Source organism: Stenella coeruleoalba (assembly GCF_951394435.1).
Source record: "Stenella coeruleoalba genome assembly, chromosome: 17".
Lineage (NCBI taxonomy): Eukaryota > Metazoa > Chordata > Mammalia > Artiodactyla > Delphinidae > Stenella > Stenella coeruleoalba.
Window position 1 is genome coordinate 56,946,194 of NC_137163.1, and position 25,467 is coordinate 56,971,660.

Sequence of the window (25,467 nt, forward strand, 5' to 3'; positions counted from 1 at the left end):
AAGCAATTATTTTTAAAGTGTTTCTACTACAGCTATTCATTAGGACTGGATAGATTTGCCATCCAACTTATTTTTCTGTGTACATAGCATGAAATTTGAAGCATTTAATTTGAAGTGATGAGTAAAGTTCTGTTGACTGTTTTTGGACACAGTCTTTGTCAGTCGACTCAAGAGTCTGGTCTTTCTTTGACCATGACCCTTAGTAGTAATATTTTAAATTAACTTAAAAATCAATTATTCCTATTATTAACATAACCTTTGCTGCTTTTGTAGCATGTTTCGAATTCTGGGAGTCTGATTACGTGCTCCACACTGTAGTTGGCGTTTCATTGTCATCTGTTACTAAATATGTATATTTATGTGTTTTGAAAGCAAGTTTAAAAAATAAATCCTAAGGTGGGGAAACACAATCTGAAATAGGGAAAATTCTCTTATAGTTTGTCAGCTGGGACTGTGTGGTTGCCTGGTGAATGCAAGAGTCTTAAAGCGTTGCTTGGCCAAATGGACCATTCACTTGCCTCCCGTGGCTCGCTCTCCGAGAGTGGTTTTTGCTGTGGCCTGAATTTCATTTCCTTTTCCAAAATTTCTATACTACTTTCTTACTATTCAGAAAGCCCCAGAAGGCAAATGGGTTGACTTTTTGCAGATTATTCCTGGAAATCCAGTTAATCTCCAGAGCCAATTCCTCAAATCTTATTGGGTTGAGATGAGTAAGTGAGGACAGTTTCCAAGAGTGAGTGTTGACACATGCGTTTTGGCATCTTATTACCGTATATTCATGGGGAGGGTGTTGGGATTAAGGTAGCCTGGAATGCACTTGAGTGTAGACAGAAGGAAGGATTGACCAAGCAAGTGGACTGATGCTAGAAGCCATTCTGTTTTCTGATGTGCTGTTAGAATCCTCCTATGGAAACCAGATGTTTTTGTATTGAGAAAAGCTGACGAGCTTCAGTCCAGTTTACAAAGGACACCATTTAGAGAAATTCAGGATTGAAATAGATACTGTTAACTTCTTGTTTAAAAAATTGCAATTTTCCCCAGTATATCATATTTACAGTTAGGCTGTTTATCTTCATTTAGGAAAACAAAAGCTGTTCGTTGGAATAAAAATTTTGAGTTTTATTTGTCAGTTAGCTCAAGCTTTGTCCCCTTGCAGGAAATTACACTGGATAAAGCGTGTGTCTGTGATGTGCTATTGAAGGGCTTCTGTGTTGGGTAGGAAGAAGGAATTCAATGGTAGTGCTTGTAATACAGGATAGCTGAGAGGTGCTGGTAAGCAAGGAAAGTAATAGTGCAGTTGGATGGATCATTTTAAGTAATTCATTTTTCCCCTTTAGTATGTGCATATATACTAGTAACTGAAAGCTAAGTAGAAGAAAAAGGTATTAGTTATATAAATGCCAGATTCTTGAGAAACTTAATTATGTAAAAATGATGTGTATTTTTTTTAGAACAGAATAACTTTATAAATTTTAAAATACCAAACTATACACGAACATTGTAAAAATTGCAAAATTGGACTGTAATTCTGCTTCCAAGGAGAACCATTCTTAACATTTTGGAATGTCCTTTCAGAATTGTTTTCCTCTTTATATATATACATCCCTCCGCCCCGAGATTATATTGCATAAACTCATTTGGATTTCCTTTTTTCAATTAATGTATTAAATGTCTTTCCATTTCAATAAATAAAGAAATATATCTTTGTTTTTAACTATACATTTTATTTGTTCATATTTAACCCCAAATTTATTGATGGATGTTTAGGGAATTTGCATTTTTTTAATATTGTAAGAAATTCTGTGCTAAATATTCTTGTGTGCTTTTCTAGGTAATTTTTTTCCCCTTAGATGTAGAATTGCTAAATCAGAGGGGTGCACCATTAAATTCGCTGCCTTTTGCCATGCTGTCCTCCTTCAACATGTATATCCCTACCAACAGGTGTTGAGAGTGCCAGTTCCCTCATATGTTGACCAGCACGGAGGATTATTCCTCCTACTTTTTGTGAACCTCTAAAAAATTCTCTTTGTATTAATTTTTAAAATTTGAAAACCTTAAAAAAGTAAAAAAATCCCCCATAATCTCACCACTTGGAAGTTGTGTGTGTGTCTGTATGTGTGTACGCGTGTATCTAATTATACAAGAAAAGAAGTAGAAGAACCTTCTTGGCCCAGAAGGTGTGTAGCTTTTTAGCAAACTACTTTGTTTTTGAAAAGCAGTGAAATCACGCCTAACATGCTAGTCTGCAACTTACCTGTTTCTCTTAGTAGATCATGAGCAAAAGTGTTCCTCTTAATAGATTGTGGATTTATTCTGATGCCCTTCTTTTTAGTGACTTCATGGTTAAGTCCATTGTATGGGCGTTCCATAGTTTGTTCCCCCATAAAGAAAATTTTGGTTGGTTGAGTCAGCAATTCGAACCTCCACGTTTTCCTACAAAAATGCTTGCACAAGTATAAAGGTACATGCATACATACAACAAGGATATTCATTGTGGCATTATGTTTAACGATGAAAAATTGAAAAATACCTCAATGTCTGTGAGGAAGGGATGGGTTAAAAAATATGATCCTGTGAAATGTTATAGTATTCAAAAATTTTTAATATAGTACAACTAACATGAAAAGATGCCCATGATTTATTGTGTATTGCAGAGCAATACATGCAGTATAAGCACATTCATGTTTAGACACTCCAGACAGTATATATACGCAGATAGGTATTTAATGCCTTTTAAGTAAGTTGAAGTTTTGCAGTAAATTGTTAAAAGCTATTCTTTCTAGGGGTTAGACCTGAGGGTGGGGAAGAATAGAAAACTGTCCCCATTTTATTTTATACACATTTTTACTGAAATTTTAACAACAAGCATATATTTTGTAGTAAATGAACATTTGAAAAAATGAAAAGTGCATTCAGATTCTATAGGAATAGTGCAAAATAAAATGTTTATGTGAGACTAGGTAGTCTCTGAGATTCCACCTGCTTAACAGATTATGAGTCCATGAAATCACAGTCAAGTAAAAAGTAGTAAATCTTTCTTATAGATACAAAATGTCTCATTCACAGTGTGGTGGAAGAGTGAGAAGAAAAGAGGAAGAGAGAGTAAACCATAAGGTCAGAATGCGGTCAGCCAGAAGCAAGAGTGGGCACCACTGATCCTGGTTCCGGAGGAGCACGGAACTCAAATTCCTCTTCAAAAGGGCTCTAACACGTATTTAAGAGAAGCTATGGGGGCCTTAAACCTTCTGTTTTTTAGATGAAATATGCCCAGATTTCTCCCAATAAGATCCTTTGTCATCCTGATCACCCTGCTGTGTTTATTCCGATTTGTCAATGTCCATCTTGAAATTTGACAACCAGAATCATATTCTACTGCCTTCCAATTTACAGTCTTGTCACTGTGGGATACAGTCAGATTAACCCTTCCTCATGCAGGAGACACTTTAAAAAAAATCTAGACTAAGATTACTCCCAAACCTCTGCCTTGTATTTTCTCCTCGAAATTCCTGGTTAAGAGTTTTGCTGTTTTTTCTTCATTATTTGCCACCTAGGGCTTCTAGATTTGGGGCATTTGTTTGTTTTCTCTGGTTGTCTTCTATTGTTGAACCTTTGCCTCCCCTTGAGCTGTTTCACAAAGAGATTTCTCAGATTTCCCCAACTTTTCTTTTAACAAAAATATCAGCTCATGTGAGTCACATCATTAATTGATACCGGTTTCAAGGAAGGAAGCTAACTCGGCCCAGGCCCTGCAGATCACCAGAAGGGTTTCCTTTTGTCACCAGGGCATTGTGCAAGTTGGGAAAAAAATAAGTAAGAGTGCCCTCTCTGGGCAGATGAAGTACAAAAAGTTCTTCTCCGGGTGGATGAATTAGAAAAATGTCCCTTTTCCATGGGTGAAGAGGCCTGGGGACCTGGCTTGAGTGGGGACTGGATTTTAGCTGATCTTTCTTGTGTGCAGGGTATAACAGCACAGCTACTTGCAGCAGCCTGGGTTGTCAAGCACCTCGTGGCTGCCTCTTTGTGGCACCGTTTCCCAGTTTCTGGTCCAGGTGGTTCTTGGGGAATATACTTTCTACACCAGTTACTCCTGGTTTGGTTCTTTCCTCCTTTCCTTTTTTTTTTTTTAAATCAACAGTACTATCGAGGTATAATTTACATACCATAATATTCATCCCATTGTAAGAATACAGTTCAGGGATTTTTGATAAATTCATAGCATTGTACAAATCACTACAGTCTAGTTCCAGAACATTTCCATCATGGCAAAAAGTTCTCCGGTGCCCGTTTGCAATCAGTTCCTGCTCTCAACCCCAGCCCCAGGCAATCCCTGGTCTGCTTTGTGTCTTTATGGATTTGCCTTTTCCGGAAATCTCATATAAATGGGCTCATATCTTCCTTTATCTGCTTTCCTCAGCTGATCTGCTGGAGGTGCAATGGCTGCCCCCTTTTACTCCTCCTCCAAACCCTCACTCATCCCTTCCTTTCCATCCTGCCTCAGCATTCAAATGGGCTCTATTACCTCCCATCTTAGAGCATTCTCCTTTGTCCAGCATCCGACCCAGCCACCACCCTATTTCTCTGGGCCATTTCTGAGCCCATGTCTTAAGATTTGACTTCATATACTTGCTCCATTCTCTTCTCTCCGTGTACTCTCCTTTTAAAAAATATTTTTAAATATAATATCTGATATGAATAAAAGAACATTAAAAAGAAACTATAGGGGCTTCCCTGGTGGCGCAGTAGTTAAGAATCCGCCTGCCAATGCAGGGGACACAGGTTCGATTCCCTGGTCCGGGAAGATCCCACATGCCATGGAGCAAGTACACCTGTGCGCCACAGCTACTGAGCCTGCTCTCTAGGGCCCCAGTGACATAACTACTGACCCCGCATGCTGCAACTGCTGAGGCCCACGCGCCTAGAGCCCGTGCTCCGCAGCAAGAGAAGCCACCGCAATGAGAAGCCCGCGCACCACAACGAAGGGTATCCCCCGCTCACTGCAACTAGAGAAAGCCTGTGCACAGCAATAAAGACCCAACGCAGCCAAAAATAACTAAATAAAATAAATTTAAAAAAGAGAACATGTAATACACATACACATTTAAGGCATAGTGATATAATGAACATCTACACCTGTGACCCACTCCTTCCACCAGCCTTACAAACAGTGGAACCTATGACTCAAAGTATCTAAAGTCTCTTGCTCACCTCTACACTTTTTTCTCTTCTTTGATCATTTCTAACTCATTTTAATTCCACTTTTAAAAAGGAGTCTGGGCTAAGTAGTCTTTGAAATTCATTACATTGCTAAAATTTCCTGATTATTATTGAGAGATTAATTTTATGTTTAGAATGTATTATGGAAGATTTATAGCTTACATTGTTGAATATTACCATAATTTATTTTATTATGAAGTCTCAGCTAAGAGCATGACATACAATTATAATATCATTTCTATAGGAAGTTTATTCTACTTTGTATTAATTTGCTTTAGATGCTGGCTTTTTTCCCCAAATATTTGGAGCTAAAAGCTAAACTTTCTGTAATGTTCTCCCTCAACCCTCCTCTCTTTGGATTGAATTCATTTAACCAGTCCAGTTGACCCCAAGGGAGGTATGGATGTCAATTATTGCTACAACTTAATACTAATGACTACTTAAATATTTAATTACCGTAACACTTGACACTTAGGGAGAAACTATTTATAATCATCAAAACCACGCCTTTGTTTTCATCTTTCATGCCTGGCGTTTGGCATATTCCTGTTGTAACATCGCTGGGAATGAGCTGCTCTAGAGGTGGAAAAAATGCCTCCCTCTCTCTTCCACCTCCAGGCAGAAGAAGTTGCACTGAAAGTGATTAGTGATGGATATTTTAAAAATTTATAATTACATTAGTCAGTTTTCCAAACTACGTTTTTATTGAAAATTTATTGCATTTTAGAAGTGTGAAATATTTTCTTATTCCTTTCTATTGAGTATCGATGTCATTTAAACAGTTAGCTCTTAAAAGCACTCATTTTTCTTGGACTCTTACTTTGCTTCATTAACTAGTGCATTCTAAGAAATATGGTAACTCTTTAATGAGTTGCAAGTAGACCCAGGTGGCTGACCATTGTCCTGTGGAGCTGGGGCTCGGTCTGGCAGGAACACCATGGAAGATACTCTCTTTTTCCTGACAAGTGCAGGCCAAGGAGAGCAGGGAGCTCAGTTTAGGGCTCTGTGTTCTTGTGAAAGATACATTCCAGCCAAGGCAATCCTGAGGCACAAGTCATCCCTGGGCTCGGGAAGAATACATATGTGAGCAGGTCCTGTGACTCCCAACACACATATACTTCAGAGTTTTCCTTTAGTCTGAGAGTTTCTAGTCATTAATACCATACTTTGCCAGTCTCTGCTGTTACTGGGCCCACATATTCTCATTTTATTCTGAAGATGCTGTATGTTTATGGCTTTAGCTCCTATTATTCTAAATCTGTTTGATCACATGCTTTGTGCTTTTCCTCCTAACTAAAATTAAAAAGAAACAAATAAGCATATCCTCTATTTAAGTGGGCGAGTGAAGCTTTACTGACTATGTACACTGACTTCATGAAAGGGAGAGACTGTCTCTGGACCTGTGAAATGTCTTATAGATGCACATATTTTGAAACATACTCTGCTGATGAGTGAGGCTCTGGGTTGCCAGATAGTCTGGTTCTTCTTTGTATACTTAGAACTTTAACAAGTTCACTCCAGACCTCATTTACAGCACCAATGACATTACAAAATCCTTTTTCTTTTTTAACTTTAGTCTCCTTTTTCAGTCATCACAGTCCTAAAATCTGAAATGTTCCTTTTCTACCGATTCACTTTTTGTAATTAGAATTTCATTTCTTTTTTTATGAAATCAAAAGTATCTTCTCTAGAAAAATACATATTTTTCTATTCTTCTACCAAATTTGTCAAACTTTATAAAATTATAGGCCTCTTTATTTTCCTTAACCAGTTTTAATTCCTTGAGGTCTAAATTCATATTAGTCTTAAACTTTAATCACCATTGCATTTAGTAAAAAATCATAAGAAAAATTAATATGACTTTTTAATTGTCATACTAATGAAGGATTTCATTAAGATCTTAACTGCTATAAATAAAGGATAAAAAACAGTTCTTCACTAGATAAAGAGTGTGGTTAAGATCAGTATCATAATCAAAGATATAAGGCTTGATTTTATATATATAGCTCTCTTCATTAAACGTAATCAGCATGAAATATTTAAGAATTTATTTACTTAATTGAGTTTTCTCAGTTGTAGAAGAGAAAACAATAATGTTTTAAATTTTTAGATTTTTCTAAGTCTCACGCTTTCAAGCCTTCGAAGCTTTTGCACATCTGAAAGGCTTTTCTCGTGCTTGCGATGCTTCTTGTTTGCATTATGACAGGTGGTGCCTCAATTGTGCATTACTTTGTAATGTCAGTTATTTGATTTCTGTGTGACTTTTTTCCCATTTAAACTATAAAATCTTCAAGATGAACAGGGACAGCAGAGTCTGTGGTCTCCCGTCATGGCCATCTGCACATAGTCATGCAAAGCTGATATTTTGGGTGACTAAGAATTTTTGCATTTCATTTCACAGGTGGGGAGCATTAAGCGGGAAATGGCCTTCACATTTCAACCAGAGGACTTAAAACGTGACTCTAGTAAAAAACTGTCTCATCAACACTTGTTCCCCTTGGCCATGGAGGAGGATGTGAAAACAGCAGACACCAAAAAAGTCAACCGAGTCCTTGACCATGAAAAAGAAAACACTCGCTCCATCTGTCTCCTTGAACAAAAACGAAAAGTTGTTTCTTCCAATATTGACGTTCCTCCAGCAAGGTAAGGGACCGTTAGACCTTATATGTGTCTGCTCCAGGAAGTCAGTGGAGAGCATGTATAGTCTCCGCCGTATCTCTCTAAAGTATAGACTTAGGAAGGTTTTTCTGCCAAGAACATTTTTCTGTTGCTTGTGTGAAATAGAGCAGGTGGCCGTGCTCTTCAGAACTGACTCAGGCTGTAGTAGTTGGAACTACTGTGGCTCTAGAAAAGAATGTTTTATTAGATTTTGGCAAATGAACAACAAGAGCAAAAGAATAAATATAAAAAAATAAAAGAAACATGAAATGTATGACCGAGCGTAGCCACTTAAAAGCAAGAATACTCATATCTTTTGGTCAGGTGTTGGAGAGCTATGGCTGTAGGGCAGATTCAGCCCCTGGCCTGTTTTTGTTTGGCCTGCCAGATAAGAATAGTTTTACATTTTTAAAGGGAAAAGTAAGTGTAGAATATGGGATATAGATCATAGATGGCCTGCAAAGCCTAAAATATTTATGTGTGACTCATTATAGAAAAAGTTTGGTGATCCCAGGTTTATATCATGGTAATCCTTTTAAGACAGATCTAGCTTAGAACTGGGCCAAGAGGGTTTATCTGAAATATTAAAAGGCTTTTATTACATTGTAATTCTATTTAAACCACATCCAGCGCCATTGAACCAAAGGACAACATTATGGCAGAATGACAGTGGAATAGTAGTAGAATATACATGCTAGACCTTTTACTTATTTTCTTGCCTGTCATTTATCTCACCTAGAAAGTAAGTTCCATGTTGGCCGTGATTTTAGTCCATCTTGTTCAGTGGTGTAGCCCTGGTATTAAAACCATGTTGAATTATATATTAAGAGCTCAATAAATATTTGTTGAATGAAGAAAAGAAAGGAGATGCTGTAGCATGAAAGCTTGCTTATTTTTAATATGTGAAATATATTTTGTTACCAAAAAACATCTGTAATGAAACGTTATAAGCAATTGTTTGAGAAGTTCTGCGTTTGTTTGAGTGGTTTCTGATAGCTAACTAGGAAAATAGTATCTTTAGAAAAGGAATAAATGTTCCTTTTCTACTGATTCACTTTTTGTAATTAGAATTTCATTTCTTTTTATATGAAATCAAAAGTATCTTCTCTAGAAAAATACATATTTTTCTATTCTTCTACCAAATTTGTCAAACTTTATAAAATTATAGGCCTCTTTATTTTCCTTAACTTTTAATTGAAACTTTTCATATATTCATTACCTCTGTTTAACTACTTGGAATTATTTGCTTTTCTCATTTATTCATATAAAATACATGCTGAATTCTTTAGGATTAGTTCCTTTAACTGGGGGTTCATTATGAAATGTCTTATCATGCCCTGAACCTGGTAGGCACCTCAGTTCATATCCGTTATTTGGTTGACTCATAGGTAAAATGACATGTAATTTGAAATGTGAAGAGCTATGGTTTTATTTTTTTGCTAAGCCTGTAGGACAAGAATTAGACTTCCCAATATTACATAGTTTAGGGCCAACTTGCAATTCTGTAGAACTTACTCTACATAAAATTTTCATTAGACCATTTTATATGTTGAAAGACCTGGAATTCATAATTTTAACTTGTCATCGATGGTTTTAGGTATATCTTTAGTCGTTAATTTTTACCCACTTGCAGTAGTTTCTGGGGAAAATAATGAAGAGAGGAAGAAGAAAAATGTTTTCTGCCTTTTCTGGCTCTGTTGTGTGGAATATTCTTTCTTCCGTCTCAAATTCACTGAGTGCACTTAAAAGTCAAGCCAGTGTTATTATGGAGTTCTTTAAACAATATTGGGACATTAATTGGAAACCCAGTTAATGTGCAGCAACAATTCCCCAATGACAAGGTATAGCTTAGATGTGTTAATCTATTATGGGAAAGACTAGTTAAAGCTTCATTGTTTGAGATCTCCAGTGATACACTTATTTTCATTGCTGTAGTAAGAGTTTAATTATCACAAATATGCCAACAGTTGGTGAAATAAATTACTCTTTTTTAAAGTGATGATGAAGGAATCAGAAGTTGTGGAGTTCATCTAACTCTCCACTCTTTCTGTTCTATTTTCTTTTACTGTTATCAAGTTATTTTGTAAATGTAAACTTTCCACTGTCATCTAAATAGATCAATATTTTGTTTTAAAGAAACTCCTTTACTGGACATGTAGGAAGATACAGGATTTTTCTTTTTGTTTTTTTTAGAAGAAATCGTTATATCTGTTGGCAGTACGTAAATAATGAGACTTGAGTAAGTCTACGGGTATACGGGAATATTGGTATGAGTAAACCTTTATATCTATATCTTATATAGTATATCATATATAACACACGTGTATTATATATACCCCATATACATATTCTGTATCGCTATATCTAGCCACATGGTTATTGCAACTTATTACTCTTCTAAATCCAGACATTAGGTATTGGCCAGCTCTTAGAAGGGCAGGACAACGATTTTAGGTGAATAGAGTATGACTGGTGCAGAGCTCCTCATTGGTTTAAAATCAGTTCTCTATAATCTTTCTCACTTTATATTTTGCTTATTGCCACTGTAGCTAACAGGATTTTTGTTGAACTTCACTTTCTGTGGTTTGTAAGATGAAATATGAAGTTTTTTCTATGGTTTGTGTAATGAAAACAATGGGTATATTTTATATGTTTTTTCATATCCCTAGAAAGTTCTGAGAACCACGCCCCTCTTTAATCACTGTACCTCACTGCAATTAAGCATCACTGATTTCATCTCCATTCAATAGACATTTATTGAGTACCTGCTATGAACTCAGTACTCAGTAAAAAAGTGAATGAGGCAGCATGCTAACCCTCCAGGACCTTACCGTCAGAGAGCCAGACACCTAAGTGGTTAATATCAAATAACTTGCTCTCTTCTCATTAGAACTGGGTGAATTTGTATGTAATGGAGAATCTCTTAGTATTAGGAAAGTTGTTAGTGTGACACAACTATTTAAAAGCCTAATTTCCTTTTATTAATATCTTTTTCAAGATGGGGATAAAGGAACAGAGGAGGAACTCTGTATCTGAGATCTGCATTACAAAATCCGTTTCTTTACCCATTTTCTGAGGACGCACTTAAGAGCTGCTAGTTTCAGGAAAACATAAATTTAAGTAAGTTATTAATCCAGATGTGTCAGGCTGGGTCATCTGAGAAGCAAATGCCAAGATAGGATTGAACGTGCAAGTGTTTTATTAGGATAAACACCTGGGGTGGGTGGAGGCAGGGAAGGCAGGAGGTGCGAGTCAGACTAAGGTGCAGGTCTGAGCCCAGTGAGGGAGAGGGGTGAGGGAAGGCTGGATGGAAGTGTCTGAGACTGCCTCGCAAGGCCACCGGGACTCCTGCATTATATTAATTACATGAGTTATATTAATGCAAGAGAGTCCACTTACCCACGGGATGTTGCTTGATTGATTTCAGGAAGAAACAGTGTTTTTTTTCTTTTTTTGTTTCCCGGTGGGGGGCAGGCGGGGGGTGGTGCAGAGGGGTGAATGCATTATAAGGTGAGGTCCTCAAAATATCCCTTGAATTATTCCAGGTTCTTCAGGGGAGAAAACTAAATAGGAAGAGCACAAGAGTATGTAAAAGAGCATGCGAATGAGCAGTGTTCGTCTTTGGACCTAAAGATCTATCATTGATGGAAAAAAAATTCTTTCCAATTTTAAAGATGATGGAGGAGGAATAAGTTGGTGGGGCGTGAGGTGACCTGTACGAGGCGTGTCAGTGCTAACAGTGGGGACAGCAGCCTTTAAATGACTGATCCCTCTCTCTGAAGGTTTCATCACTTATTCATTTAGTAATGTCTGGTTATAAAAGATAACAGCTCCCTCCGAAAGAGACTGTGAATTGAAAATGAGGAGTTACTAATTATAAACATGTTATCTTAAGTATTTTTTAATCTTCAGGGAAAATACTAGCTTTAGTGATCTCTATGGTGAGTTAGGAAAATGAGCTTTAAGAGGATAAGGAGAGGAATACAAAGAGACGGGGGTGTGAAGAGTTGAGCCAGAATGAAAATCCAATACTGTAGTTTGGCCCAAGAAGTGAATAGGAGGCCAAGGTCAGTAAAGACAAAGGCCAGTCAGAGATTTCCTGTGGGCAGAGCTCAGTGGTCCATTAGCCAAGACAGTATTTTAGCCTTATTGGAAAAAGATGATGAGCCTGGGCCCAGATAATCAATGAAACATGCCCAGTTTAGTGGTGGAAATTTGGGGAAAAGAAAGAAAGATTTGAAATCCAGAGTAGGGAATTTAAAGATTTTTCCAGGGATGTAGGGCGTAGAACTAGTCGGAAGGAATTGTTCAATTCTTGGGATGTGTGCCAAGCTATTGCAGTAGCACGAGACTTCTGTGAATTGGCCTGACTGAATACCGTTGGTAACACCAAATTCTTTCAAAGTCCAAGTAATGCTCATTTCAGTGTTTGACCTGTCCTGATGGGTAAACTAGGCATGTTGGTAAAGCCTGTAAGTACCAGAAAATAAAACATAAAGGACTCAGGAGAGCCACTTTTGGAGGAGAAATTTTCTACTCATTTTAACTCTGCCTGGTTATAGGTAAGGATTGAGGTTTCTTTTTATTTTCCCATATGGATATCCAATTGTTACAGTTGTTGGACAGATTAGCCTTTCCCCATTGCATTACCTTGACATCTTTTTCAAAATCAACTGACCATATATGTGCGTGTCTAGCTCTGGACTCTCCTCTGTTCTGTATCTGTGTGTCTATCCTTATGCCAGTACTACAGTCTCTTTTTTTTTAACATCTTTATTGGAGTATAATTGCTTTACAATGTTGTGTTAGTTTCTGCCGTACAACAAAGTGAATCAGCTATAGGCATACATATATCCCCGTATCCCCTCCCTCTTGCGTCTCCCTCCCACCCTCCTTATCCCACCCCTCTAGGTGGTCACAAAGCACCGAGCTGATATTCCTGTGCTCTGCAGCTGCTTCGCACTAGCTATCTGTTTTACATTTGGTAGTGTATATATGTCAGTGTTACTCTCTCACTTCATCCCAGCTTACCCTTCCCCCTCCCCATGTCCTCAAGCCCATTCTCTATGTCTGTGTCTTTATTCCTGTCCTGCCCCTAGGTTCATCAGAACCATTTTTTTTTTTAGATTCCATATATATATGTGTTAGCATATGATATTTGTTTTTCTCTTTCTGACTTACTTCACTCTGTATGACAGACTCTAGGTCCCTCTTGATTGCTGTAGTAAGTCTTTTTTTTTTTTGTAGTAAGTCTTGATAGTAGGTAGTATGAGTATGCCAACCTTGTTCTGCTTTTTTAAACATATCTTTCTAGGTTTGCTGGATTTCCATATAGATTTTAGAATATTCTACCATTTTCTACCCTTCAAAAAAGCCTATTGGAATTTTAATTGTTATTACATTTGAATCTATAGGTCAGTTTAGGGTGAATTGATATCATAAAAACATCAAATCTTCCAATTTATAGACAGAATGTCTTTACATTCACCCAGTTCTTTTATTCTTCTCAGTAGCATTTGTAGTTTTCAGTGCTTAGATCTTGCATTATTTTGTTAACTTAATTTGTAAGTACTTTATGTTTTTAGATACTGTTCTAAATAATATTTAATTTTTTTTGGTAATCTTTTTTCTTCCAGTTTTATTAAGATATAATTGACATACAGCACTGTATAAGTTAAGATGTACAGCATAATGATTTGACTTACATCATGAAATGATTAGAAATCTAGTGATTAGCACAATAAGTTTAGAGAACATCCATCATCTCATATAGATACATTAAATAAATATAAAATTACCTTTCCTTGGGATGAGAACTCTTAGGGTTTGCTTTCTTAGCTTTCATATATAACATACAACAGTGTTAATTATATTTATCATGTTGTACATTACATCCCTAGCACTTATTTATCTTATACGTGGAAGTTTGTACCTTTTGATTGCCTTCATCTAATTCTCCCTCCCCAACTACCTGCCTCTGGGTAACCACAAATCTGATCTCTTTTTCTATGAGAGAGTTTGTTTTTGAAGTATAATTGACCTACAGCACAATGTTAGTTCTTACTACATGACAGAGTGATTGAATATTTCTGTACATTTCAAAATGATCACTGTGATAAGTCTGGTTATTATCTGTCACCATACTAAGACATTACATAGTTTTTGACTGTATTCCCTACACTGCATATTGAATATCTGTGACTCATTTATTTTGTAACTGGAAGTTTGTACCTCTTATTCTCCCTTACCTATTTCTTTCCTCTTCCCCCCGGCCCTGCTCTGGCAATCACCTGTTTTTTTCTCTGTATCTATAGCTATTTCTGTTTTGTGATATTTGTTCATTTGTTTTGTTTTCTAGATTTTACATATAAGTGAAATCATACAGTATTTTTCTTTCTCTGTGACTTATTTCACTTAGCATGATACCCTCTAGGCCCATCCATGTTGTCACAAATGGCAAGATTCCATTCTTTTTTTATGGCTGTGTAATATTCCAGTGTGTGTGTGTGTGTGTGTGTGTGTGTGTGTGATCTTCTTTATCCATCTATCTATTGATGGGCACTTATGTTGCTTCCATATCCTGGCTAGTGTAAACAATGCTGCAATGCACACAGGGTGCATATATCTTTTTGAATTAGTGTTTGTTTTCTCATCAGAAAAATACCCAGGAGTGGAATTACTGGATCTTATGGCAGTTCTATTTTTAATTTTTTGAGGAATTTCCATACTGTCCTCCATAGTGGCTGTAACAGTTTACATTCCCACCAACACTGCACAAGGGTTTCCTTTTCTCCACATCCTTACCAACACTTGTTATTTCTTGCCTTTTTGATAATAGCCGTTCTGACAGGTATGAAGTGATATCTCATTGTGGTTTTGATTTGCATTTTCCTGATGATCTCTGATGTTGAGCATCATTTCATATGTATGTTGGCCATCCGTATGTCTTCTTTGGAAAAATGTGTAATCAGTTCCTCTGCCCAATTTTTAATAGGGTTGTTGGGCAACTTTTGATACTGAGTTCAATGAGTTCTTTGTTTATTTTGGATATTAACCCCTTGTTGGATATATCATTTGCAAATATTTTATTGGCATATAATTGTTCATGGTAATCTATTATGATCTTTTGTACTTCTGTGGTGTCAGTTGTAACTTCTCCTTTTTAATTTCTGATTTTATTGACTTGGGCCCTGTCTCCTTTTTTCTTGATGAATCTGAGTAAAGGTTTATTAATTTTGTTTATCTGTTCAAAGAACCAGCTCTTAGTTTTTTTGTCTCTATTTCATTTATTTCTGCTCTGATCTTTATCATTTCTTTCCTTCTACTAACTGGGTTTTGTTTGTTTTTCTAATTCCTTTAAGTGTAAGGTTAGGTTGTTTCTTTGAGGTTTTCTTGTTCCTGAGGTGGGCTTGTATCACTGTAAACTTCCCTCTTAGAACTGTTTTTGCTGCTTCGCATAGATTTGGGATCATTATGTTTTCATTTTCATTTGCCTCCAGGTATTTTTAAATTTTCTTTGATTTCTTTAGTGATCCGTTGGTTGTTTAGTCGCATATTGTTTAGCCTTCATGTGTTTGTGTTCTTGCGGTTTTTTCCTTGTAGTTGATTTCTAGTCTCATGGCATTGTGGTCAGAAAAGATTCTGGATATGATTTTTATTTTCTTAAGTTTACTCTGTGTGGCCAGGGCCCAGAGGGTGTTGGGGCTGATGCCTTGTCCACTGGTGGGTGAGGCTGGTCCCAGGGCTAGTGCCAGCCCATTAGTAGGTGGAGCCAGGTTGTGGGTCCATTGTGGAGCCAGGGCCCTGTGAGTCCAGGGGTTGGTATCAGCCTGCCAGTGGGCAGGGCCAGCTGTGGAGATGGCTGGCTGTGGGACCCTGGGGGATTCTAGGCCTAGTTTCAGGTCTTGGGCCCTCTGGTGGACAGGGCTGGGTCCTGGGGCAGCTGTGGGTTCGGGGGTCTTAAAGAAGCCCGCCTGCTTGTGGGTGGGGCTCTGTCCCTGCCCAGCTAGCTACTTGGCCTGAGGTGTCCCAGTACTGATGCCTGCAGGCTGGTGGGTGAGGCAAGCAAGGTCCTGGTGCTAACATGCTCGAGGGAGGATTCCAAAGTGACACTTGCCAGCCCCAATGTCCTTTTGGTAGAATGAGCTCTCAGAATGGTTGCTACCAGTGTCTGTGTCCCCACGCTGAGCTCTAGATGCCTCCTGCCTCTCAGGGAGTCTCTCCAAGATCAGCAGGTAGGTCTGACTCAGGCTTCTTTCAAACTACTGCTTCTGCTCCGGGTCCCAGAACGTGTGAGATTTTGTGTGCGCCCTTTAAGAGTGGAGTCTCTATTTCTCCAGCCCTCTGGCTCTCCTGAAAGTAAGCCCTGCTGGCCATCAAAGCCAAATGTTCTGGGAGCTCATCTTGCTGGTACCGGAAACCCAGGGTGGGGAGCCCGGTGTGAGGCCTGGACCCCTTCCGCCTTGGGGAGAACCTCTGCAGTTGTAATTATCCTATCATGTGTGGGTTGCCTACCCGGGGTTATGGCCTCTTGACTGTACCACATCTTTGCCCTGCTTACCCATCTCACTGTGGTTCCTTCTTTATATCTTTAGTTGTAGCAGATCTTTTCCTCTTTTCTTCTGGTCATTCGCATCAATAGTTGCTCTGTAAATAGTTGTCATTTCGGTGTGCCCGTGGCAAGAGGTGAACTCAGGGTCTTCCTGCTCTGCCGTCTTGGCCACTCCCCCACCAAATGATATTATTATTATTATTATTTTTTTTTTTTGCGGTACGCGGCCTCTCCCGCCGCAGAGCACAGGCCCCGGATGCACAGGCTCAGCGGCCAAGGCCCACGGGCCTAGCCGCCCCGCGGCATGCGGGACTCTCCTGGACCGGGGCACAAACCTGCGTCCCCTGAATCGGCAGGCGGACCCGCAACCACTGCGCCACCAGGGAAGCCTGATGATATTATTTTAAATGTCAACTTCAAGTTATTCATTGCTGATACAGAGAAATACAATTTATATTTTGACCAACTATACTGAAAACTTACTAAACTCAGGCATTAGGTTTTTTAGTTTTTTTGGTAGATTTGTTTTTAGGAGGGTCTACAAAATGATCATGCTGCCTGCAAATAAAGACAACTCATTACTCTTCCTCTCCCGTATGTATACCTTTCATTTATGTTTTGTCTTTTTGCACTGGCTTGCACCTCCAACGTAAGACTGAATATAAGTGGCAAAAATGGGTATCCTTATCTTGTTCTTCAAGGGGAAAGCACTCAGTATATTTCACTGTTAAGAATGATGATAGCTGCAGGATTGTTTTCTTTCTTTATGAGAGCATGGAAGTACTCTTCCATTTCTAATTAGCTGATGAGAGTTTTTATCATCAATAAATGTTGAATATTGTAAAAAAAAATGCATCTATCTACGTGAGCATACTTAACAATTATTTTAATGTGTCGAGTTACATTGATTGGTCTTCGACCATTGAGTCAGCTTTGGATTCCGGAGCTAAAACCCCCTTAAATATCAAAGGATCAATTTTTGCTAAAATTCTATTAAGGATTCATTCATTTCCATCCACTGACCTATCATTTTATTTACTTGGATATTGTTGTGTGGTTTTGATATCAGTTTAATGATGGCCTCATAAAATGGGTTAGGAAGTGTTCCCTCCTCCTTGTTTTCTGAATTTGTTTTAGGACTGGTATTACTTCTTCCTTAAAGGGTAGGTCTACTGATGAAGCCATCTGGACCTGGAGTTTTCTTTATGGGAGTGTTTTTCATTACAGATTCAATTTTTAAGATTGATATACAGTTGACCCTTGCACAGCACAGGTTTGAACTGTGCGGGTCCACTTATACACAGATCTTTTCAATAGTAAATACTATAGTACTACATGGTCCACAGTTGGTTAGATCTGTAGATGTGGAGGAACCGTGAAAACGGAAGGCCGACTATATTATATGCAGGTTAACCCCCTCGTTGTTCAAGGGTCGACTGTAGTGCTATTCAGCTTTCATGTTTCTTTTTGAATCAGTTTTGGTAATTTGTGTCTTTCAAGGAATTTATCCATTACATATAAATTGTCAAATTTGTTAGCATGGAGTTGTTCATAATATTGCCTTTTTAAAAAAGATAGAGAATCTACAGTAATGTTCCCTCTCCCATTTCTGATATTGGTCAGTGTGTCATCTTTTTTTTTTAACCAGTCTAACTAGCAGTTTATCAGTGTTATAGCTGTTGTCAAGGAGCCAGCTTTCACATATATTGATTTTCTCTATTGTTTGTCCATTTTCTATTTCATTGATTTCTTCTTTTATTATTTCCTTCCTTCTGCTTATTTTGAGTGTAAATTCCTCCTCTTTTTCTAGTTTTTTAAGGTAGAATTTTAGACTGTTAATTGTAGACTTTTCTTCTTTTATGTTATAAGGATTTAATGGTATAACTCCTAAGCACTTCTTTATATGCACCTCCCAATTTTTGTTAGGTTGATATTTTAATATTAGATTTTTTAATATTAGATTTTTAATATTTTTATTAGATTATTAATATTTTTTAATATTTAATCTTTTTATATTAGATTGTTAGATTTAATATTTTTTATTATTAGATTATTTAATATTTTTAATATTAGATTATTATAATTAGATTTTATTTTAAAAAGTAAGAGATACAAAACATTTTTCATCTTATTTATAATTGAGAAAATAATCCAGAGAATAGAAATATAGAGTATATTCTTGAAATAGGATATTTTACTCACTGTATTCATTATAGTTACTGATATGTTTAGAATTTTTCACCATCTTAATTTTTTTTTTCCCCCCGATACGCGGGCCTCTCACTGTTGTGGCCTCTCCCGTTGCGGAGCACAGGCTCCGGACGCACAGGCTCAGCGGCCATGGCTCACGGGCCCAGCCGCTCCACGGCATGTGGGATCTTCCCAGACCGAGGCACGAACCCGTGTCCCCTGCATCGGCAGGCGGACTCTCAACCAGTGTGCTACCAGGGAAGTCCTTTATTTCTTTTTTTTTTTTTTTTGCGGTACGCGGACCTCTCACTGTTGTGGCCTCTCCCGTTGCAGAGCACAGGCTCCGGACGCACAGGCTCAGCGGCCATGGCTCACGGGCCTAGCCGCTCCGCGGCATGTGGGATCTTCCCAGACCGGGGCACGAACCCGTGTCCCCTGCATCAGCAGGTGGACTCTCAACCACTGCGCCACCAGGGAAGCCCTCTTTTTTTCTTTTTTAAACCATGCTTTACTATGTTTTCTTTTTCCTACCTTTTGTTTTATTGATCTAGCTTGATTAGAAAGTTACATATTCTGTTTCTTTTTTCTTTTTTTTAAGATTTGTTCCTCAATACCTTATTTTTTAAAAGACTTTATTTTTCAGAGCAGTTCTAGGTTCACAACAAAATTGAGACGCAGTTACAGAGATTTCCCATATACCCTCTGTCCCCACACACGCAGAGCACCCCTCCTGTTATCAACATCTGTCATCGTTTTTGTCCTCAAGTTTACTTCCCTAAATGTTAGTGTTGTATATTAAATGGGTTTGGACAAATATATAAGGACATGTATCCCTCATTATAGTACCATCCAGGGTATTTTCACTGCCCTAAAAAATTCTCTGTGCCCTGCTTATTGATCCCTTCCCCTACCCTGAACTCCTGGAAACCACTAATCTTTTTACTGTCTCCATAGTTTTGCCTTTTTCAGAATGTCTATAGTTGGAATAATATAATATGCAGCTTTTTCAGATTGGCTTCTTTCACTGAGTAATGTGCATTTTTTTAATTTATTCAACATCTTTATTAATTAAGTGGATTTTATGTGCCAGCTACTGGAATACAAGGTAAAATAAATAGACATATTTCCTGCCCTGGTAGAATTGAGGAGAGAGAGAGATTCTAAACAACACAAATATAAACACATAATTATACATTATAATAATTTTAATAGATGGAACGTACAGGGTATTATGAGGTCCATAAGTAGGAAGACTTATTTTAGAATGAGGCATAAGGAAAGGCCTCTTTAATGCAAGTACACTTTAGCTGAGACCTAAAGAATGAGGAGGTGTTAGACAGACTGACTAGAGAGGAAGGTATTCCAGGTAGGGGAGAGTATGCCTGCAAGCCTCAAGGTAAGAAAGAAGGCCAGTGTGGCTGAAGCACAGAGAATGGGGGAGAGCGGCAAGAGATGAGGTTGGAGAGGCACCCAGGAGGCAAATCATATTGAGCTATATTGATTGTGTTAAAGATTTTTAAAGTATATATTTAGATCAATTAGAAGAATTTTATGGAGAAGAATGATTAATGTTCCTTTTGTATTTAGGACTGATCACATTAACTGTTACATGTACATTGGGTTTGAGAAGGACAAGGTGGGTGCAGGGAGACTAGTCGGGAAGCTGCTCCTTTAGTGCAGAACAGATGTCATGGGAGTCTGGACTGCATAGAGTGGTGACAGCTGAGATGAAGACAAGTGGACAGACTTGAGATGCATTTTTGAAGTAGACGTGAGGCTTCTTGGTTGTAAGCAACAGAAAATGACTAGCTGATTTAACAAAGGATGGAGTTTTCTGAAAGACTTACAGAGTTTCTAGGGAGGCGGTTAGAAAGTGGGCAGGAGGGTGGGGAGCTAGAAACACAGTTATGTTCATTCATTCTACCAGGGCCTGCAACTGAGCTTTTTGGCTTCTAAAGCAAGATGTGTATGTGTTTGGAAATTCTCCGGGCACTGGAAATAAATTCAGGCATTGGAGCACAAATTTAACAAACGACAGACCTAAGACTGGGAGGTTTCTGACCCCAAGTGAATTTTTGTTTCTTATTACCATCATTAGTGTTTATCAGAGAACATTAATTTATTGTCAGTTGCAAATGTGATGCCTTAAAATACATTGATAATTCTAATATCACTTGCTGTCCAGACTCTAAAAAACAATAAAAACTCAACTGTTAGGAAAACATTATTAGATAACCTGGATCATTAGAGCATGGCATTTGTTATCCTCTTTTTGCCAGACATTGTTTTTTTGGAAGTACTGATGCTTAAACGGGTTGGATTTCACCCAAACAGCAATTACAATTTGATTACGCAAAGTAGAAACTGTCTTCTAATTATAACTCTAAAGCTAAAGAAATCTATTAGCAAACCAGTTGTAACAAGGGAAAAAGAAAAGTTTGGCCAAAAATATTCCTAACAACAATTTATTAGAATACTCCAGATTGTTAGTTTGCTGTTGGAAAAAAATTGAACCATACGGCACTGTTTGTTTTGCAGGGTTTTAAAATATAGTGATGTCATATATATCACTTGCTGGGTAAAATGAAGTCATCTTCTCCTTATAGAATGCCTCTTTGGGAACTGTATCGTTTAGAAAGAACTTGAGAAACTCATTAACCTTTGAGTTCAAAGTTAGGAAATGACCCGAGCTTCAAGCAATATCTCATGTTGACAATGGAAAATTGTGAACTTATTTGGGCTACCATTTTCAGTGGTCTCTACATTTTCTCCTTTGTCTTTTATGTACTATATATTACTTATAGAAAAGTCTTTTATGTCAGACTTGGAATTAAGTGAGAGATAAGGCAAAATTGGTATCATTATTTCTGAATCTCCAGAAGCATAGCAGTTTCTGGAGCAAATGTTTAATGTTTAAATGTATTAAAAACTTTTTAGGTCACAAACTCTGTAACCAATATGAAACTACTGAAAAGACGGAAAAGTTTAAAAGGTCTCTAAGCTTATCTCATTGAACATTTTCTTTTTAAAAAAATATATTGGGGGCTTCCCTGGCGGCGCAGTGGTTGGGAGTCCGCCTGCTGATGCAGGGGACACGGGTTCGTGCCCCGGTCCGGGAGGATCCCACATGCCGCAGAGCGGCTGGGCCCGTGGGCCATGGCCGCTGGGCCTGCAGGTCCAGGGCCTGTGCTCCGCAACAGGAGAGGCCACAGCAGTGAGAGGCCCGCATACCACAAAACAAAACAAAATTGGGAGGGCAATATATATGTACCTACCCGTGTTGGAGAAAGACTAATACTATGTAATTGTTAAGAACCAAAGCAATCTCCTCAAAGTAGCTATGAAGACCATCTTTTCCAGGAAACTTTTTATTTTATTTTATTTATTTATTTTTTGGCTGTGTTGTGTCTTCGTTGCTGCATGCGGGCTTTCTCTAGTTGTAGTGAGCAGGGGCTTCTCTTCGTTGCGGTGCATGGGCTTCTCATTGCGGTGGCTTCTCTTGTTGCGGAGCACAGGCTCTAGGTATGCGGGCTTCAGTAGTTGTGGCTCGCAGGCTGTAGAGCGCAGTCTCAGTAGTTGTGGTGCACAGGCTTAGTTGTTCCGCGGCATGTGGGATCTTCTCAGACCAGGGCTCGAACCTGTGTCCCCTGCATTGGCAGGTGGATTCTTAACCACTGTGCCATGAGGGAAGTCCCCTCCAGGAAACCTTTATCCACTTCCATCCCTTCCCATCCTTTTAGTAATTCAGGTCAGCAAGTAACTGTTGTTCCTGTTTTCTTGCTTCAGTCTGTCTGTTTGTTACACAGCAGCCAAAATGATCTTCCCAAAGCACAAGTATAATCATGTGGATAGAGGGACGGAAACAGGAAATTGCTAGGAACCGACATAATTGACATTATGACTTAATGAAACACATTGTGCCATCAGAACACAATCAAGTCACCTCTTGCTGGGGATTTGATTCTAAAGTCAACAAATAAATCAAGATTCAGTAGAAACAAAATTATTATTTACAACGTCTTTGATCACCTGTGAGTCCAGAACCCACTATGAAAGACTTGAGATTGGAAACCAATTGAAAAAAAGACAATTATTCTCCCCCTTCCTACTCAGAATTTCATTGAACGGAATGGTGGAATTTATGCCTTTTTTTTTTTTTTTAGTAAAAGAATAGATTCATTTATTAGCATCTGTAAAAGAGACGTACAACTTGAATAAAAGAAGGATGAAACCATGTAACATGATGTTCCGAAGTATTTGAAGCTTGCTAATTTCTTTTCTACTTCTAGAGGCAAGAACCATGAAGTTCTAGATTAGAAATGGTCTCTCTTCTAATGTTCTGTCCATTGTAAGTCTGAGCTAAGAATGAGAAGACATGGTAGGATGCTGATGAAGTTGATCGTTTTTATGCTGTCTCTTCAACTTACTATCATATGAACTTCTAGTTCTTGGCAGAATCTGGGGCAGCCTTGAGCCATAGGTCTCTGGGGATGAGGTTCAGTCTAAGATTTCCCTCGGATTGTTTCACTCCTCTAATATCTCCTCAATTTAAATCTTGTATACCCTGTTACAGCCCCTGAACTAAACATCTTAGTGAAGTTCTAGCAAATAATACTCATAACCCTCGCTCTGAAAACAGTCCAGGACTGAATAAGATCTCAGATGAAGACACGATCTTAGCTCTGCCACCCACACCCCACCTCTGCTTATGGAGACAGTTATACGGGGGGCCCGGGGAAAGCACCAGGGAGGAGAGGCGGCATACCATCAGTGCTGACCAAGAGTTCACAACAGGAAGTGGACGATCAGAGCACCTTTAGTTTACCTGTGTTTTCAAACAATTAATAACGTAACGTAAGGAAGAAGTGAATTAGGGGGAAAACTTGTAAATATCCGTGAGACTGACAAGGCCCATGTTCTCCAAAGGATGTTTGGGGCCATAAAGCTGAGAATAATTATTAAAGCTTTTTAAAAAATATATAGGTATCTGGTGTTGAGGTAGGGGAAATTTTCCCCTTGACCTCTCTTGAGTTTTTGTGACTGAACTAATATTAAAATTTACACAAGACAAATTAACAAGAGAAAAAGAAATAATTTTTAATTAATGTGCACAGAGGTCTCATAGAAATGGGACCTAAGAAGTGGTCAAAGCAGGGAGCTTTTATACTTTTTAGACAAAGAAACGATACATTTGAGAGGAATTGATAGGACAAAGAAGCTTAGGTTTGGGGTGCTGGATTCGTGAAGAATCTAAACAGAGTTTGGGCCTGAGGTGGTAAATAAAATAAGTAACAAGGTTTGTTTATATAGGCTTCTAAGCCCCGAATTCCCTCTCTCTGGCAAAAAGGGTGTCCTTCTACCTCCAGATGCAAGGAGTATACCTCTCATGTGCGAGATTTATTTCCTACTTTCAGGAAGACAGAAATATACATGGAAAAGAATATGAAAAAATATGAATAAGGATATATCCTTATTCATATTTTTTTCCATTATGGTTTATCACAGGATATTGAATATAGTTCCCTGTGCTCTACAGTAGGACCTTGTTGTTTATCCATTCTATATATAATAGTTTGCATCTGCTAACCCCAAACTCCCAATCCTTCCATCGCTGATTCTTAAGTAACTTTAATTCAAAATAATCAATATGCCATTGTGGCATATTTAGGGGCAGCCCCCCGAAGCCCTAACACTGGTATGAACCTCCTTAACAGTGTCCCTTTTCTTAAAATCATTTCAGAGAGATGGGAAATGACCAGATTCTCAGGGAACAGCCTTGGCATTTGGCTTTGTGTAAAGAAGTCTGGTGAGTGGAGAAGAGATTTTTCCTGCAACCATAGGCCAGGAAAAGTCCCTACAGGAAGCTCCTTGGTGTTGTTCCTGGACGCCTCCCTACCTTTAAGGAAAGACAGGAGGTCTGTTATGAGTTATAGCCTTGAGACCACAGTCTTACAGAACATTCATTAACAACATCTTGTCTCACAATGTTTTACACACAGCTATGCATCAGGCTAGAGAGCAAGTTACTTACTCCTTTATTTGGTCTGAGGCCAAGTGACCCAGAGTTAAGAATTGAGAGAGACTGAACATGGATAGAAAGTCGAATCCCTGTTGTTTTTTTAAAGTTCTCTCTTCCTGCCAAATGCTTATAGTTGAATTTCTATAATTTAAATGCACATATGCTACAACTCTACTCTCATAATATTCTACAAAATTATTAAGGAAGTTGGGGGGGATGGGAGGGAGATCCAAGAGGGAGGGGATATATGTATACATATAACTGATTCAATTCGTTGTACAGCAGAAACTAACACAACATTGTAAAGCAATTATACTCCAATTAAAAAAAAATGATTCAAAAATTATGAAGGAAGTTAATAAGGTGAGTCAGAGAACCAGCAGTTCTAAACCAGCAGTTCTCTTTCCCGTACTGACACCTATAGCATTGACTGACATTATCTTTATTTTCTTAGTGATAACTTAGGAAAGCTTGTGTTTTGTGACATAAATTTGGCTCAGTTAGTTTATGTGTGTGTGTTTGAGAGAAAACTTTACACACTTGTTTGTGTTGACTTTATTTTTTTTATTGGAGTATAATTGCTTTACAATGTTGTGTTAGTTTCTACTGTACAATTAAGTGAATCAGCTATATGTATACATATATCCCCTCCCTCTTGGATGTCCCTCCCCCCTCCATCCCACCCATCTAGGTCATCATCACAGAGCACCAAGCTCCCTGTACTATACAGTAGGTTCCCACTAGCTATCTATTTTACACATGGTAGTGTATTTATGTCCAATTCATCCCACCCTCCTCTTCCCCCCACTGTGTCCACATGTCCATTCTCTATGTC

At 38.2% G+C, this 25,467-nt stretch overlaps 1 protein-coding gene across 1 annotated transcript in view; it reads left to right on the forward strand.

Annotated features, from left to right (window-relative positions):
• Window positions 1–25,467, forward strand: part of ZNF704 (zinc finger protein 704) — a 213,886-nt gene that overhangs the window by 37,134 nt on the left and 151,285 nt on the right. The window contains exon 2 of the mRNA XM_079902202.1: window positions 7,616–7,857. Within this exon, the coding sequence (XP_079758328.1) occupies window positions 7,616–7,857 (242 nt within the window). The remainder of the gene's footprint in view (window positions 1–7,615; window positions 7,858–25,467) is intronic.